This window comes from Macaca nemestrina, chromosome 13 (assembly GCF_043159975.1).
Source record: "Macaca nemestrina isolate mMacNem1 chromosome 13, mMacNem.hap1, whole genome shotgun sequence".
Classification (NCBI taxonomy): domain Eukaryota; kingdom Metazoa; phylum Chordata; class Mammalia; order Primates; family Cercopithecidae; genus Macaca; species Macaca nemestrina.
Window position 1 is genome coordinate 71705559 of NC_092137.1, and position 15798 is coordinate 71721356.

A 15798-nucleotide genomic window follows, 5' to 3' on the forward strand; every position below is an offset into this window, starting at 1 on the left:
CAGTGGTCAAAATTTGTTTATAATACTATGATTTTTAACTTTCCAGCAGGAACCATTATTTCCATTTAATTTGGATGAATTTGTTACTGTGGATGAGGTTATAGAAGAAGTGAATCCTTCTCAAGCCAAGCAGAATCCACTAAAGGGAAAAAGGAAAGAAACTCTCAAAAATGTTCCTTTCTCTGAACTGAACTTAAAGAAGAAAAAGGGGAAAACTTCTGCCCCTCGTGGTGTTGAGGGAGAACTATCTTTTGTAACATTGGATGAGATTGGGGAAGAGGAAGATGCAGCTACACATCTAGCACAAGCTCTAGTCACTGTGGATGAAGTAATTGATGAAGAAGAACTAAATATGGAAGAAATGGTAAAAAATTCAAATTCACTTTTTACATTAGATGAATTAATTGACCAAGATGATTGCATTTCCCACAGTGAACCTAAAGATGTTACTGTTCTGTCAGTGGCTGAAGAACAAGATCTCCTCAAACAGGAACGCTTGGTAACTGTGGATGAAATTGGAGAAGTGGAAGAGCTACCTTTGAATGAGTCAGCAGACATGACTTTTGCCACTTTAAATACTAAAGGAAATGAAGGAGATACTGTAAGGGATTCCATTGGCTTCATTTCTTCTCAGATGCCCGAAGACCCTTCTACTTTAGTTACTGTAGATGAAATACAAGATGACAGCAGTGATTTGCATTTAGTGACTTTGGATGAAGTAACTGAAGAGGATGAAGACTCTCTGGCTGATTTTAACAGCCTTAAAGAAGAACTTAATTTTGTTACTGTTGATGAAGTTGGAGAGGAGGAAGATGGAGATGATTTAAAAGTTGAATTAGCACAAAGCAAAAATGACCATGCCACAGATAAAAAAGGGAATAGAAAGAAGAGAGCTGTGGACACAAAAAAGACAAAACTTGAAGCCTTGTCCCAAGTGGGTCCAGTAAATGAGAATGTTATGGAAGAAGATCTAAAAACCATGATTGAAAGACACTTAACAGGTAGATAATTGGAAGGGGTAGTCTTTTTGTTTTATGAGGGGATTACATTTAAAATTAATTTTAAAATACATGTTGTGGCATTACCAATAATGTCACCCAGTATTGATATTAGAGGCCAACAGACAGTTAAAAGTCAACAATAAATTTTTCAAAGAAATGTGTACAAGTTTCACAGTTTTTTAAAGTTACACAGCAGAACTTGGTCCAGGTTATACTTCAAGAAAGGATGACAAAAAAACAGAAAACAAACTAAAGTAGCCAAATTAGAATTGAAATGAAAATGATATATTTGTATTGTGGGAAAAAGACAACTTTTGATAAATAGAAGAACATTTACATCAGATTGCCTCCCAGTTTTTGCTTAGACTTAGGATTAAGAACTATTTATAAAGGAACTATTTTATTTTAAAGTAATATGGTAATGATACAGAATAGTAGGGCAGCTCACTTTCCGAGCTTGAGGGAGATAAACATAATTTCCATTAAGAAAATCTTGAAGCCAAGTATTGTGGCTCACATCTGTAGTCTCAGCACTTTGGGAAGCCGAAGTGGGAGGATCGCTTGAGGCCAGGCGTGTGACACCAGTCTGGGCAGCCTAGCAAGACTCCATCTGTACAAAAAATTAAAAAATGAGCCAGGGACAGTGGCATGCGTCTGTGGTCCCAGCTGCTTTGGAGACTGAGGCGAGAGGATCACTTGAGCCCTGAAGGTCGAGGTTGTGACGAGCTATGGTTGTGCCACTGCACTCCAGCCTTGGTAACAATGTGAGCCACTTTGTCTCCAAAAAGAAGAAGAAAAACCTGAAAGATTTAATTCAACTAAGAATAAAATACTAGGAAGGTCCCACAGGCTTATGGAACAAATTAGGAAAACAGACACCATGAGAAAAGAAGTTAGAAAAGCATAGTTATTTGGAAAATGATAACTGGGAACAAAAGGAAATGCTTAGATTAAACTGAGTATTTTAAAATAGAATTCTTCTATTTTATATTAGCAGTAGGCTTCCCTCCCAGATTTGGGTATTTTTTGCAAAAATGTATAATGGTGATTCAGACAGTATAATATGTTTAATTTAAAGCAATTTAAAATCTGTTACTAGAGCAATAAATTAGGACTTTCTTTTTAAAGCTAAAACTCCAACCAAGAGAGTTAGAATTGGGAAAACTCTGCCATCAGAAAAAGCTGTTGTGACAGAACCAGCAAAAGGTGAAGAGGCCTTCCAGATGAGTGAAGGTAAAGCAGGATTGTTGGAATGGGAAGGAAAGTTACACAACACAAGAGAGTAGTTGAAGTTTTACAGATCTAGCTAAGAAGAAAAGTAGAAAATCAGTGGAATGGAGCAGGGGTGGGAAACGACAACTATAGTTATTAGATGTGGGTAAGATTTTGATCTTTGTAATGTAGAGAGAATGGATTATTGATATTAGAATGTGACAGATTAGAGGAAATGATCTTCGAAAGGTTTTCTGACCATGTTGCAGCATCAGAGAGAAATTATTTATTAACTGGCTATTATTTGTGGACCTTGCTATATGGATGCTTCTAAGCAGCCAGCCAATGAATTAAACAAGAAATCTTAATAGCATTTATAAAATTTAACTTGAAACAAATAAGGAAATGTCTAGTGAGAGATAATACTTTAGTCACTCAACCAGATATTTGTCATATTCATTGTATTGGGCATCTTTCATAACAGTGTTAAAAAGGGTAGACGAAAGTACATAGCTCCTGCTCTCAAGGGGTTTATTGATTCAGAGAGGTTAAGCAAAAAATCAGCTTACCAGTATGATTTAAATAGAGCACTATAAGGATATTACTTTTACCATTCTTTTTGTAGCACCCTCATTGCCCTCTTTCTTTCCTATCCTGTCTTCTCTAAAGAAAACTTACCAAGTATGATTTGGTCCAAGGAGTTAATTGAATTTGATTTCAGGTGGGCTGTCAGTGCTGCTCCCAATATATTAGAGGTCTCCTTCCTTTACTATTTCCTGACCAGATGTAAAAGTAGCTTTTTCCCCACTCTACATCACCCAGCCCGTTTCTCACTGGATGTCCTTGCTTTCGTTTTTATTTCCCAGAGTAAATCTAGGATCTCCCTTGTCTACCAACTTATATTTTGCTTTGTACACATAAAATTTGGCCAAGTTTTTCCCATTGAAAGAAATATCCCTTTGACCTTGAAATCTCTCTAGCTCTATCTTTCCTCCTTGCTTTTAGAGCAAAACATCTAGAAAGAACCACCTACTTTTACGTCTTAATTTCCCATTGAACTGGATGTATTTTGGTTTCTTTCTCCTGCCGCCTTCCTGAAAATGATGTTGATGACCCCCAATAGGTTGTTGTCAAACGTGATTTTTTAAAGTGTTTTCTTCTTAAGTTAGTCTTACTCGACTTTTCCACATGATTGGTTACTTTTGATTATACCCTCTCTTGAAGCTCTTTGCCAAGTCATGGTCAAGTGGGTATTCCTTCTTCCTTGTCTATTCTTTTCCATAACCAATCTTTGATAACCAAGCTATAGGTGGTAGTTCAGTAATTAGATTCTCGCATGATTTCACGAGGTCACTCCCAGACTTCAGAATTTCTGTATGGTAGGGCAACTTTAGCAATCAGCTTGCTTAGAACTACCTCATTGCAACCAAGTAATATAAAAGGATGATTTAGTTACTGCTTACGTAACAGTATATTTCTGCTAATGAACAGTATGTTTTGACAAAAGGACCCAGCTTAAGAAAAAGTCATTTTTCCACACAATTGTAAACCTAAATCATTTATTTTAATTTATTTTAATTATATAATTTTAATATATGTTATATATTATTAAGATAAATGTGCCTTTGTAGTGGCAGGAACAGATACGTTTGGAAAAGTTTATTACCCTGATGAAGAAATAAACAATTATAGAAAGAGATTGGAGGCAAGGAAACCAGATTATTTTAACCATCAAGTTAAGAAAAGGTTGATACCTTTTTCTTATTGACTGTAGGACTTGATCAGTAAAATGTGAGGAGTAAGAGTAAGTAATGATTTCAAAGTTCCTGGCCATCCCCTCAGGGAATACTAAAGAGTAGCCCAGATGTATGGAGGGAACACTGAACTTGAAGTCACAAAGTCTTCGTTCCACCCTGTGTCACTCACTAGCTATGCAACCTTGGGCATATCTGTTTATTACCTCTTTTGATTGTGCTTTCTCCATCTCTGAAGAAGTAGGGATGGGATAATAATGATTTGACCTGCCTATCTTACATGAGATAAAAGCTAAATGATTATATATGTAAAAGGGTTTTGTCAAGTATTAGGCAACAGTAAGGCATTTCAGCTACTGAGGGTAATCAGAATTGCTTGGAATCAGTCTTCATTTTTGTCTGTCCCCAAGATCATAGTATGCAGTCTGCTAACATTGAGTGCTGCTTACGTGTTACTCACTTTGGTGGGCTTTAACATTTATATTAATAATTTTACTTGTGATTCTAACAGGGGTCTTAGGCTATCAGTTTAGGCTCAATTTTCTAGGTTGGAAGGGCCTCAGTATTGGGCCATGGAATCAATTTCTGCTGGTACCCTTTTCCCTTAATCTCCACTCTGCTCACCTTAGCACTTTGCATATATAAGTTCTCTTGCCAGTAACGATAGGACTTGTATTAGTCTTTAAATTCTGCCTGGAACATATATAAATAAAATTTGCTGTTAGCTTTAGACTGTGTTCCTAAATCCATTTGAATGGATTTACCCATTTATTCCTCACATTAAAGAATCTTGGAGAACATTGTGCAAAGAATGGCCAGATGGGATTAACCAAGGGAGGTTTTCTCTGAGTGTTAAGGTAAGAATTATCCAATGTTAACTTTACAAAGTCTGTAAATCTATTCTGAATAGCTTTTTTTCCTTGAAAAATTTTAGTTGATGAGGAATCTGGATTAAAGGATTCAGAACCAGAGCGAAAACGCAAGAAGACTGAAGACTCTTCTTCAGGCAAATCAGTGGCATCTGATGTCCCTGAGGGTAAAGTTAAAATGACATTTTTTTCTTACCTATATGAAATAAAAATTCAACACCATAATGAGTATTCTGTTGTTCAGATGAGTAATTGGGTAACCTTGCCTGCACTGTCATTTAATAGTGGAAATTTGCATGTTTTACACAGTGGCATTTTTGAAGACAGCTTTCTGGGCTGTTTTTACCTGAGAAGGATATTTTTACTGCACTCTTGAAATCTGGGATGTATCTCCTGTTTTATTCCTGGTACTTTCTTTGCCACTCTGGCGGTGAAAATTGAGTTATACTTGCCCAGGCAGAAAGTCACTCCAGTTAAGCAGAACATGCTGAAAGTCTTTGCTAGCCGACTTTGTTCATGGTCAGCTAAGGTGAGCTGAGGGGGACCTTATTCAGCCAGCATACTCCTCAATCAGACAGTTGCCCAACATTCTACCTCTTCTCTCTCTTTTATTTTAACGGGATTCCTAAAAGGTTTATTTTTATTGTATTTTATTTTGAGACAGGGTCTCACTCTGTCGCCCAGGCTGGAGTGCAGTGATGTGATCTCAGCTAACTCCCAGGCTCAAGCAGTCCTCTCACCTCAGCCTCCTGAGTAGCTGGGACTACAGTCATCTACCACCACACCTGGCTAATTTTTGTATTTTTGGTAGATACAGGGTTTCACCTTGTTGCTCAGGCTGCTCTCAAACCCCTGAGCTCAAGCAGTCTGCCTACCTTGGCCTCCCAAAGTGCTGGGATTACAGGCTGGAGCCACCTCAACTGTTAGGTTCTTTTTTTTTTTTTTTTTTTCTTGAGACAGAGTCTCACTCTGTTGCCCAGGCTGGAGTGCAGTGACGCAATCTTGGCTCACTGCAGGCTCCGCCTCCCGGGTTCATGCCGTTCTCCTGCGACAGCCTCCCGAGTAGCTGGGACTACAGGTGCCCGCCACCACGCCTGGCTAAATTTTGTATTTTTAGTAGAAATGGGGTTTCACCGTGTTAACCAGGATGGTCTCGCTCTCCTGACCTCGTGATCCGCCCACCTCGGCCTCCCAAAGTGCTAGGATTACAGGCGTGAGCCACCGAACTGTTAGGTTCTTATGTAATGACTTGGTATGCTGAAGGATTATTGAACAGTTCTTTGTTATCTGAAGATTCTCCTTGGGAATCTATTCAACTTGGCATTATACCAAAGCAGTGGCATACTGCCTTTCCCTAGAGGCTCTGGAATATTATAGAATGTGTTAACGAAATAAAAACTTACGTTTTCTGATTAAAATTACTACTATTGATCCCTAAATTTATAGCAGTGTGTACTGTTCTTATATTTAAGTATATACTCTGCTTAATATTTTTGTCATGTTTAAATAAATTGATGAAGGCCCGTTGTGGTGGCTCACGCCTGTAATCCCAGCACTTTCGGAGTCCAAGGCAGGCAGATCCTATAGGGGAGGTCGGGAGTTCAAGACCAGCCTGGGCAACATGGTAAAAACCCATCTCTACTGAAAATACAAAATTAGCCGGGCGTGGTGGCGTGCACCTATAATCATAGCTACGTGGGAGGCTGAGACAGGAGAATCACTTGAACCCAGGAGGCAGAGGTTGCAGTGAGCTGAGATCGCACCACTGCACTCCAGCCTGGACGACAGAGTGAGACTTCGTCTCAAATAAATAAATAAAATAAATTGATGAACACAACTGGAGATTAATTATTGTTAATTTTCTTATTTTCTTATCCCCTAGAATTAGACTTTCTCGTACCTAAGGCTGGATTCTTCTGTCCAATTTGTTCCCTATTCTACTCAGGTGAAAAAGCAATGACAAATCACTGCAAGAGTACACGTCATAAGCAAAATACTGAGGTAATTTTTAAAATTCTTTAAATTTTAAAAATTTAAGAATTTTAAAATTCTTAAAAATTAAAATTTAAAAATATTGAGGTGTTGTTAATTGTCTTAGAATCAAATTATTTATCCACCCCAAACGTACATTTTCCCCCCCTTTAGGAGAATGTTTATGCCAGTTTATTCCTCTTAAGTCCTGTTTTCTCTTTCAGTGTACCTTGCCTGTAATTTCTAGTCTTTATTCCTTTTCCTTGAACAGCAACATTTGCCAGAGTAGATTCTGCAGATCACTAAGTCTCATGTGACATTCCATTATTAAAGAAACTGCGTATTTTGATGACCTCTTCAGTCATGTAGACATTAGCACTTTATTAAAGTTTCTAAATTGTCTAGCCTAAATGAATCCGCTTAACTTCATGCAACTCATTTATTAAACTGATTTAATCACAAAACCTTTTAAATTGTACTCATCTTTAAGAAGTGTTACTCTAGAGAATCGTCATTAGCCATAATTGAAGTGGTGGTTCTAGTTCCTGCTGAATATTTGAGAATTTTGTACATCCTCTCTGTTGAATTTGTGGCACAGACACTCATCCAATGTTTGTTTATTGAGCTGTTCTATGCTGGATGCTTATTTAGTCTCCTCATCAACTTCATGAGGTAGATGCTATTATTTCAAATTTAAGGATGAGAAAACAGACTTAAGGAGGTTACGTATCTAAACCCAAGGGCACATAGCTAGTAAGTAGCAGACCTAGGATTTGAACTCAGCTCTATTTCATTCTAGGCCCAAGCTCTTATACATTGTGCTTTGCTACCTGTGTGCTTAACTTAGTTCGTCATGTCACTTTTCCATTTAAAACCTTCTAGTAGCTTCATATTGCACTTGGTCTAATATCCAAACTTCTTATTTTGGGTCTTTAAAGCCCTGCATGATCTGATTCTTTTCTACTTCTCTGAACTCAGTTTTTTTTTTTTTTGCATTCTGTGTTTCAGCTTTTCTGGCTCTCTTTGTTCTGTTTGTCATACGTGAGAGGCCCATTGCTGCCTTTGCACCTTTATATTGCTGTTGTTTTGCCCCCTCCCAGTCTTACTTGCATGGCCAGTTCTTCATGTTTTTTGTCTCAAATATCAGTTCCCCAGAAAGGTCTTTGCTTAAGAAAGACCTAGCTAAGTAGAACCCCCCAAAAAGTTCAGCCTCAGTTACCTTGTTGCTGTGTCTTTAAAGTGCTTACCACCACCCCCAAACTATTTTATTTTTTTATTTTATTGTTTCTCTTCTCCCATGAGAGTGTAAGCTCTATGGTATAAAAGATCCTATCTGTCCTGTTGCCCACTGAATCCTCAGGCACCAAGCGTAATACCTGGTGTATCATAAACATCAAATGACTGATGAATGAAAGGAAGAAATGTTTATATAAGGCACTGTGTTTATAATACTTTGCAGGATCAGTTTCTTTTAAATTATAAATATACAGTAGATAAGTTTGCACACATAGCAAAATAATGTCTAATAAGTATTTTATATTGCAAATTGCTTTTAACAGAAATTCATGGCCAAGCAAAGAAAGGAAAAGGAGCAGAATGAGGCTGAAGAAAGAAGCTCTAGGTGATTGGGGGAAAGTGGAAAGAATTATACTAGAAATTTGTTTAGGGTCCAGTTGATTTGTGTATTTTTGTTATCATTTAATTTGTAATTTTCGTTTCAGAAGCAAATATTCGTGTTGTACAAATTTCTGATTGCCCTAAATGTAGAGAGACTGATGGGGAAAGTATGATGGGTTTGATTTTTATATCAAATCATCAGGCATGGAGAAATATCTTTTAGAAGTGTTAAAATAAATGTTCCTACTGTATATTTAAAATACCATCTGTGTTTGTGGCTGATTTTTTAAAGACTTGCTTGCCTCTTATTGCAGACAAAAGTTTTTCACTACAACTCCTGTGATTTGGGATGTTTGGGGATTCTTCATGTATCACTGGAAGTCATAGCATGACAGTATTTTACTTGGCTTCAACCATTCATGTATATACAGGTCATAGGTTTCTTAAAATTCAGTTTTTTTCTGGATAAAATTAGATTACAGCATGTTTTCCCCAGATAGGTTTGAATGAAACTTTGCTTGATTTTTATATGTATTGGAAAGGTATTTTTTCTGTTTCTGGTAACACTGGCTGTTTCTGCCAGAACCCATTTAAGGTAACACCAAGCTGGTCATTTATTATTAGCTTGAATCCGCAGAGCAGCTATTACTTCTGTGGACCACCAGAGTAGCTTTTTAAACCATTTGAATTATAGTTGAATATGTTTATAAGAGGTTTTAAGGGCACAAAAAATAATTGAATGGCTAGCAGGTGATGGAAATAGCCCTATACTTTTAAGTTTTTAGATTGAGCCATTCTTCAGACATAGTCTGCTTACTTATAATTGTTTTAGTATTTGATGCCTCAAGATAGAGTACACCAATTAATAATACAAAGAGGATGAATGGAGGGGAACAACAACAACAAAACCCCTACTTTTTTTAGATCTCTTATTTCCATCACAGCACGAGAGAGACAACACAGTCAGCTTTGAAGGACTTGGAGACCAAAAGACAGCACCTCTTTGTCACCTCCTATGAAACTCACTGTTTTAAAACCTTATAGGTGAATCTGTCAAGAGTTTGTTGGAATTAAAACCTTATAGGTGAATACGGATAATCAGAGGGAGAAGAGCTGTTAAAAGATTGTAGAATAAGGTGCCTGTAAACTACAGAAACACAGTCATAGTGAATAAGAATCTTACTTTTAAAGAATCTTCCTTTCTCCTCAGCTTGCTTTTGGAACTTTTGCAACTAGGGAAGTTATAAACTTCTTTAATCTTGTCTGGATCAGTCTTTTGAAATTGGGATTCTAAATTAGAATGAGAGGAGGAGCTGCTAAAGTATAAAAATGGCAGGGGTGATTTTTGTGTTTTATCCTAGTGACCAATGTTGACCATTAATTATACATTATAAATAATGTTTTTCTCTGGGACTTTTTGCACTTAATGCTGGTAATTTTTATCACAGGGCTTCAAATACAAAAGATTTATATGAGGTTTTCAGAAAATAAACGTGCTCTTTGCATATAATTTTAGTATTGTTCTTGACATTTTCAGAAAAATCTGCCTCCTTTAGTCACACCACACAAATGGAACATCATATACATAGTAGTTTCTGCTTATTAGTTGATTGAGGGATGTAACTAGGATTGCAGCTGACTTAATTTTCTTTTCTTTTTTTTTTTTTGAGACAGAGTTTCGCTCTTGTTGCCTAGGCTGGAGTGCAGTGGCGTGATCTTGGCCCACTGCAACCTGTACCTCCGGGGTTCAAGCGATTCTTCAGCCTCAGCCTCCCGAGTAGCTGGGCCTACATGCGTGTGCCATCACACCTGGCTAATTTTGTATTTTTTAATTTTTATTTCTTTTTAGAGACGGGCTTTCTCCAGGTTGGTCAGGCTGGTCTTGAACTCAGCATCTAGACTCCAAGGCAAAAAAAGTTTACATTCATGATGCTCTCTATAAAAGTTTTTAGATTTTATTACCCTTTCTGGCATTAGAATGCTGTGGAAACTTGCCTCTCCAAACTTACTCGTTTTTAATTCTTCTTTAAAAAACATTTATAGGGGAGTCAGGTTTTTAAAACTTAAATTTTTAATTTTACTAATTTGTTATTTGATTGTGGAAAATGTCAAGCATATTAAGACAATAAGATAATTACCCTCATACACTAGTTTCAATAATTATCAACTGAAGGCCAGTTATGTTTGTGTGTGTGTACCTCCACTCCCAGCTCTCTTGTATTACTTTAAATCTCAGTATGTTTTACTCGTTAATTGTGTATTTCTAAAATGGATAAGGGTTCTTTTTAACATAACCAGTACCATTAAAAATCTCTCTTATTTTATAGTTTGGTTCAGATTTTCAGCTGTTTCATAAGTCTTTTTTTTTGTGGTGGTTGCTTTACTAAGTCTGAATCCAGATTCAGATAAGATCCATACATTGTGACTGGCTGGTAGGTCTTTTAAATTATACCATTTTGAATATATAGGTTCTTCCCTCCCTCCCTCCCTCCTTACCTCCTTCCCTCCTTGTAATTTATTTGATATAGAAACTAGATTCTTGACTCTGCCAAGCAGTGCTGCTCCAGATGTCTTTGGACCCAGTGCAGTGCCAGATCAGAAACTGTAGTACTAGTTTATGATTACTTAAGGACGGAAATTGAGAGTTTCTAGAAACATTTTGACAGTGATTTTATATTCGTTTATTGAATCTTACAATTAAAAAAAATGGAGTTTGTATGTTTTTGTGGGGCTTTTTAAATTTTTGTCTTTTTTTTTTTTTTGGTACTTTACAGAATAATTGGTCTATAGTTAATTGAAAATTAGGGAGAAAAAGAAAACTGATGAAGCACATAGTTTGAGAAGCACTGTTGACAGATTTCCCCAGGTCTGACTTTGTTGCTTGCAACCATGTAGTACCTTTAATGTGTCCCTTGCCCTCTCCGTAGCTTATAAATTGGTGAGTGAATATAGACACTTGATTAGAGTTTGTTTTTTTCTTTCTTTCTTTTTGATAAGACTACTTTAGGCAGTCTTCCTCATAGGAGGCGCAAACGGATTGCCTTCTTTGGGTTTGAGTAGCAGCTGATGCTTAGTTTTGATCCACTTATTCATTAGGGGTTGCAAAATAATGATATCTTAATTCTATATCCCTGTTTCATGTGTAAGCAGGAATATTTCTCTGCAAGGAGAAACTCTCCCTCATCTGTTCTTTGGCTACTTAGTGGTACGGTTTGTGTAAGAAACACACAGATAAGGGATGTTTTTCCTTTACTTACCTGTTTTTTTCAGAATGAGTTGATTCTTTGGCATCCACCAACTGTGATAAATTTTTTTCTTAAGCATTAGTATGAACTTGTGAATTTTAACATACTTGATGTTTGAAACCTCTGCAGTATTAGTGTTATTGATCTTCATATGTCCCACATTTGATTTGATTCCTCATTTCTACTAGTAGTTACCTGTATGTCAAGATGTTTCAGGCTCACTTCTCCAGACCTGGGGTCAGCTGTTTCTCTAAAGAACAGTGGCTAATTAGGGGTGTTCATTGCTTCTGGGCTGGTTATTACTTTCCCATAGATGGAACTTGAAGTGTATGTTTTGTTTTCTAGACCAGGGTTCTCACTCTGTTGCCCAGGCTGGAGTGCAGTGGCACAATCCTGGCTCACTGTAGCCTCAGCCTTCCGGGTTCAAGTGATTTCTCGTGCCTCAACCTCCCAAGTAGCTGGGACTACAGGCATGTGCTACCACACCTGGCTAGTTGTATTTTTAGTAGAGACAGGGTTTCACCATGTTGCCCAGGCTGGTCTCGAACCCCTGGCCTCAAGTGATCTGCCCGCTTTGGCCTCTCAATGCATCTGTTTTTTTTTTTAAGTGAAAATTCATCATTATTTTACTGATTCTTCTGGTTCAAATTCATAACCTCTTCTATCTTAAATATAGGTCTTCTTTGTCCTGTGTCAGGTATTACAATTCTCCAGGACATCAGGATGATAGACATAAACTGTCACAGAATTGCTTAGCTTTTATCTCACCTTACATGCGTCACAGTCACAATAACAATGCCAAGACCTTAACCAACAATGTGATTATTGAAAACAGTTAAAAAAAATTTTTCTGTTTTACTTTTGTTTTGTCCTTAGGGAATACATCATTAAGAATATACATTCAAATAGGGGAAGTCTCAAAGGAATTTTGTGTGTGTAGAACGGGGTACGTACTAACTAGGTGTATATATTTGTGGGTTACATGTGATACTTTGATACAGGCATGTAATGTGTGATAATCACATCAGGGTAAATTGGGCATCCATCACCTCAAGCATTTGTCCTTTGTGTTTCAGACAGTCCAGTTATGCTCTTCAAATTATTTTTAAATGTACAATTAAAAAAAAAATTTTTTAAGCAAGGTCTCATTCTGTCGCCCAGGCTGGAGTGCAGTGACACTATCTCAGCTCACAATAGCCTCAACCTCCCTGGGCTTAGGTGATCCTCCCACCTCAGCCTCTAGAGCAGCTGGGACTACAGGTTCATGCCACCATGCTCAGCTAATTTTTGTATTTTTTTGTAGAGATGGGATTTTGACATGTTGGCCAGGCTTGTCTTGAACTCCTGGCCTCAAGTGATCTGCCTACCTTGGCCTCCCAAAGTGCTGGGATGACAGGTGTGAGCCATTGCACTCAGCCTTATTTATTCTTTCTATTGTTTGTACCCATTAACCATCCCCCTTCTACCCCGACTACTTTTCCCAGCCTGTGGTAACCATCTTCCTACTTTCTGTCACCATGAGTTCAATTGTTTTCATTTTTTAACTCCTACAAGTAAGTGAGAACATACGATGTTTGTCTTTCTGAAAGTGGCTTATTTGACTTAACATAATGACCTCCAGTTCCTCCTGTGTTATTGCAAATGACAGGATCTCATTCTCTTTTTTGTGGTTGAATGATACTCCATTGTGTATATTGAACCATTTCTTAATCCATTCATCTGTTGGTGGACACTTAGATTGCTTCTAAATCTCGGCTATTTTGTATAGTGCTGCAACAAATGTAGAAGTGCAGATGTATCTTCAATTTACTGATTTCCTTTCTTTTGGGTATATACCTAGGAGTGGGATTGCTGGATTGTAGGATAGCTGTGTTTTTAGTTTTTTGAGGAACCTCCAAACCGTTCTCCTTAGCGGTTATACCGATTTACATTCCCACCAACAGTGTACAAGTGTTCCTTTTTCTCAACATCTTCGGCTGCATTTGTTGTCGCCTGTCATAGATAAAAGCCATTTTAACTGGGGTGAGATGATACCTCATTGCAGTTTTGATTTGCATTTCTCTGATGATCAGTGATTTTGAGCACCTTTTCATACATCTGTTTGCCATTTGTATGTCTTTTGAGAAATGTCTATTCAGATCTTTTGCCCATTATTTTTATTGAATTATTAGATATATTTTTTTTTTTTCTCGTAGAGTAGTTTGAGCTCCTTATATCTTCTGGTTATTAATCCTTTGTCAGATGGATGGTTTGCAGATGTTTTCTCCCATTCTGTGGGTTGTCTCTTTGTTAATTGTTTCCTTCACTTTGCAAAAGCTTTTTAACTTAATGTGATCCTATTTATTCATGTTTGCTTTGGTTGCTTGTGCTTGTGCGGTCTTTGCCACAAGAAGTCTTTGCCCACTCCAGTGTCCTGGAGAGTTTCTCCAGTGTTTTCTTGTAGTAGTTGCGTAGTGTGAGGTCCTAGATTTAAATCTTTAATCTATTTTGATTTTTTATATGGGGAAAGTTGGGGGCCTAGTTTTATTTTTCTGCATATGGATATTCAGTTTCCTCAGCACCATTTTTGAAGAGACCATCGTTTCCTGAAGGTATGTTATTGGAACCTGTGTGAAAATGAATTTACTATAGATATATTGGATTTATTTCTGTGCTCTCTATTCTGTTCACTGGTCTATGTGTCTGTTTTTATGCCAGTACCATGCCATTTTTGTTACTATAGCTCTATAGTATAACATGATGTCAGGTAATGTGATTCCTCTGGTTTAGTTCTTTTTGCTTAGGAGAGCTTTGCCTATTCTGGTTCTTTTGTTGTGGTTCTGTATAAATTTTAAGATTGTTTTTTCATATGTGAAGAATATTACTGGTATTTTGATAGGGGTTGCATTGAATCTGCAGATTGGGTAGCATGAACACTGTAAAAATATATGAACACTTTAACAATAGTGATTTTTCTAATCCATGAACATGGATTATCTTTATTTTGTGTGTGCTCTTCAGTTTCTTGCATCAGTGTTTATAGTTTCATTGCAGTGATCTTTGGCTTTTTTGGTTAATTCCTAGGTATTTTATTTTGTAGCTATTGTAAATGGAATTACTTTCTTGATTTCTCAAAGGAAATTTATAAAACATAGAATTGAATGAAAATGAAAACAGAATAAATTAAACTCTGAGATGCATCTAATGAAATGCTGGGAGGGAAATAATATAGCACTAAGAGCTTAAATTATAAAGAAAGGTCTCAAATCAGTAATCTAAGTTTCTGCTTCAAGATACTAGAAAAGTTAGAATGAACTAAATCCAAAGCAAACAGAAGCAAGGAAATGACAGAGCAGAAATTAATGAAATTGTAAACAGGAAAACAATAGAGAAAAATTAGTGAAACAAAAAGCTGGTCCTTCAAAAATAATAAAATTGATAAATCTACAAGATTGACTAAGAAAAAAAACACCCAAACCACTAATATGAATGAAATAGAAAAGATCATAACAGATCCTGCAGCCATGAGAACAAAAGGAGTACTGTGAGCAACTCTACTCAAATACAACTTGGAAGAAATGGACAAATTCCTCAAAAATCAGAAAGTACTAAAATTTAGCCAAGATGAAATAGAGAACATGAGTAATTCTGAAACCATTAAAGATACTGAACTTGTACTGAGAGCATCCATGAAAAAGATAACCTGCAAGTCCTGATGGTTTCACTGGAGAATTTTAGTGAACATTCAAAAGAAGGATTGATTTTGTACAACCTCTTCCAAAGAAAATAGAAGAGGGAACACTTCTCAACACCCTTTTTTTTTTGGAGACAGAGTCTCACTCTGTTACCTAGGCTGGAGTGCAGTGGCACAATCTCAGCTTACTGCATCTGTGCCTCCTAGGTTCAAGTGATTCTCCTGCCTCAGCCTCCCGAGTAGCTGGGATTACATTTTATGAGGAACTTATTTCAGGCATGCACGACTGGTTCAATACTGGAAAGTCAGTTTAATTCACTGTATCAATAGGCTAAAGAAGAAAAAAATGAGAGTATCAATTCATTTAGAAAAGGCATTTGATATGAAAATCGGCACTTACTCATCATTCTCAGTAGATCATAAACAAAGGAACTTCCTCAGTTTTATAAAGAGGAT

The 15798-nt window shown here is 37.0% G+C and overlaps 1 protein-coding gene across 9 annotated transcripts in view; it reads left to right on the forward strand.

Annotated features, from left to right (window-relative positions):
* The window catches only part of LOC105465244 (zinc finger protein 638), a 156555-nt gene extending 147868 nt beyond the window's left edge, over positions 1–8687 (forward strand). For 4 of the 9 annotated variants that reach the window (XM_011713534.2, XM_011713540.3, XM_011713539.3 and 1 more), the window contains exons 24-28: positions 50–1001; positions 2130–2234; positions 4902–5003; positions 6719–6837; positions 8367–8687. In XM_011713534.2, the coding sequence (XP_011711836.2) occupies positions 50–1001; positions 2130–2234; positions 4902–5003; positions 6719–6837; positions 8367–8432 (1344 nt within the window). In that variant the 3' untranslated portion in view covers positions 8433–8687. Of the gene's footprint in view, positions 1–46; positions 1002–2129; positions 2235–4901; positions 5004–6718; positions 6838–8366 lie in introns of all 9 variants that reach the window. The other 5 variants (XM_011713533.2, XM_011713538.3, XM_011713537.2 and 2 more) reach the window with 3 other exon arrangements.
* The last annotated feature ends 7111 nt before the right edge of the window (positions 8688–15798 follow it).